We start from the raw sequence: 1,990 nt of genomic DNA on the forward strand, positions 1-1,990 counted from the left end.
GGAAGCCCCTGCCGCAGCACAAGAGCTCACAGCCGTCCATGGCCGGGGATGTCCGGTTGCACTGGCGGCCAGAGGTGCCAAAGACCCCGCGCTGGGGATCCCGGTCGCAGAAGTCTGGGCTGGCCAACAGGTAGACCAGGTCGTGAGCCGTGTAGGGCTTGAAGCGAGAGCTCTTGGTTGGGCACCACTTGCGGGAACCAACCCGCTTGGGGTGAACCTCCGTTGCCCCCTCGAACTTTTCCTTGAGGATGTTGCCCGCCCTGCGGAAGGGGGGCATGACCTTCCAGCATGTGCGCACCTCGCAGGAGCCCGACACACCATGGCACTTGCACTCCACCTTCATGTGGGCCAGGAGAGCCTGGGGAGCAGGAGGCAGCTGCCAGCCAGTCCTGGGACACCCTGCCCTACACTTCCCATGCCTGTGAGCCCCCCAGCAGCCACTGTTCCCCAACACACCTCCCATGGGGCTGGAGGGTAGGATCAGCCGAAGGGAAGGGAAGGGAGCAAAAAAGTCTTTTTAAGCCAAGCCAATATGAAACATAAGGGGATCCACTCTGTGGGAAACAGGCTGGCTTGGGTCTGTAAGAGAAATCCCTGAGGCAGGTGAAGCGACAGGGACCTGCTCTGACCCCACGGGCCATGGGGAGGGGAACAGATCCGCCCAGAGCCAGAGGATGCTCAAGGGACCAGATCTGACAGTGGCCTCTACAGAGGATGGTGTCTTTGCTCAGGAGGGACTGGAGGGGCAGGGAAGGCCTTCAGAGCAGAGCGGGGAAACTCATTTCCTTTGCAGAAAAGGCCAAAGAAGGTAAATCACAGGTGGGCTCACTGAGGAAAAGGAGACTGCGTAGGGGCAGGTAGGGAAGGCTGGGACCCCCCTCTGTGCAGGCGAGGAGCTAGCTCAGTGTGAGCAGCGCAGTGCTGGGCTGAGGAAAGGCAGCAGGATGCAGACCCCCTCTGGGAGCTCATGGCTGCCCCAAATTGCTCCTCAGGGTAAGGGGGCTGCACCGAGCTCCACCCAGCCAGGGAGAAGCCCTGAAGCTGGGCTTGCTTCGCAGCCCCTGTTCCTGCCCTTACCTTCCTCCCAGCCTCGTTGTTGTGCAGGTTCATGAGCGCTCGGCTGGAGAGGATGCCACGGCTCCTCTCAGGGTTGTCTACGAAGGCTTGAGAAAAGGCAATCCCATAAGACAGGTTATCAGAGCAGCCTGACCATTGGAAACCTGCAGCAGGAAAGCAGCCATGAGATGAAGAAGGAGAAGCCCTGGGAGGAGGTCCCAAAGGGCTGAGGGCCATGGACAAGGCAGGTGCCTCCTCCCCCGGTGAGGGTCTCCCCCATGGATCTTCTCCTCTGCCACCCCCTCCCTGCCACCGGCCTCCTCCTTCACCTTCGGGGCTGACTCCTCGGATCTTGCGGTCGCAGCCACACTTCTCCAGCTCCCCACGGCTGCAGGCACGAGTCACAGCAAAGGCAACGCCGGCGGCAGAGATGGCATGGATGAAAGCAGATTCCCGCGTGCCTGCAGTGGGGCGAGAAATGGCACCAGTCTGCAGAGGGGGAAGGCACTGATGGGACAGGGGGGTGGGAAAAGAGGCTATGACTGCATGCAGGAAGGATGCATTCAGGTGGAGACTGCTCAGGAGAAATCACTGTCAGGATGTTCAACCAGTGTTGCTGTTCCTGAGGCCTGGAGCCAGTAAGGGAGATGGCTCTGTGGAGTCCTTCTGGCTGAGCGCCCTCAACTTGGCACCCTCAATTCCTGGGCTGGGTGTCCCACTGAGAGAGAAAACTCAGCAGCCCCCAAGCAAAGTGAAAGGGGAGCTGTGGTGGGGGACACCAGAGGCTGAGCCTCCCACGTAGAGGGGTTTGTCAGGGAAGACCCTGCCACCTTGTCTCTAGGAGCCAGAGACCCTGCTCATAGCTCCCTGTATGGCTCCTCCCATGCCAACACATGCAAAATCTGTTCCGTGCTGTTTTGGGGCAGATCCTTTT

The 1,990-nt window shown here is 60.3% G+C and overlaps 1 protein-coding gene across 1 annotated transcript in view; it reads right to left on the reverse strand.

The window, feature by feature from the left end:
* Positions 1–1,990, reverse strand: part of LOC103921994 (protein Wnt-4-like) — a 2,463-nt gene that overhangs the window by 218 nt on the left and 255 nt on the right. Inside the window, exons 2-4 of the mRNA XM_009330061.1 lie at positions 1,386–1,517; positions 1,078–1,220; positions 7–358 (exon numbers count right to left, since the gene is read on the reverse strand). Of these exons, the coding sequence (XP_009328336.1) occupies positions 7–358; positions 1,078–1,220; positions 1,386–1,517 (627 nt within the window). The remainder of the gene's footprint in view (positions 1–6; positions 359–1,077; positions 1,221–1,385; positions 1,518–1,990) is intronic.

The sequence above is a fragment of the Pygoscelis adeliae genome, unplaced genomic scaffold (genome assembly GCF_000699105.1).
Source record: "Pygoscelis adeliae isolate BGI_AS28 unplaced genomic scaffold, ASM69910v1 Scaffold120, whole genome shotgun sequence".
NCBI lineage: Eukaryota > Metazoa > Chordata > Aves > Sphenisciformes > Spheniscidae > Pygoscelis > Pygoscelis adeliae.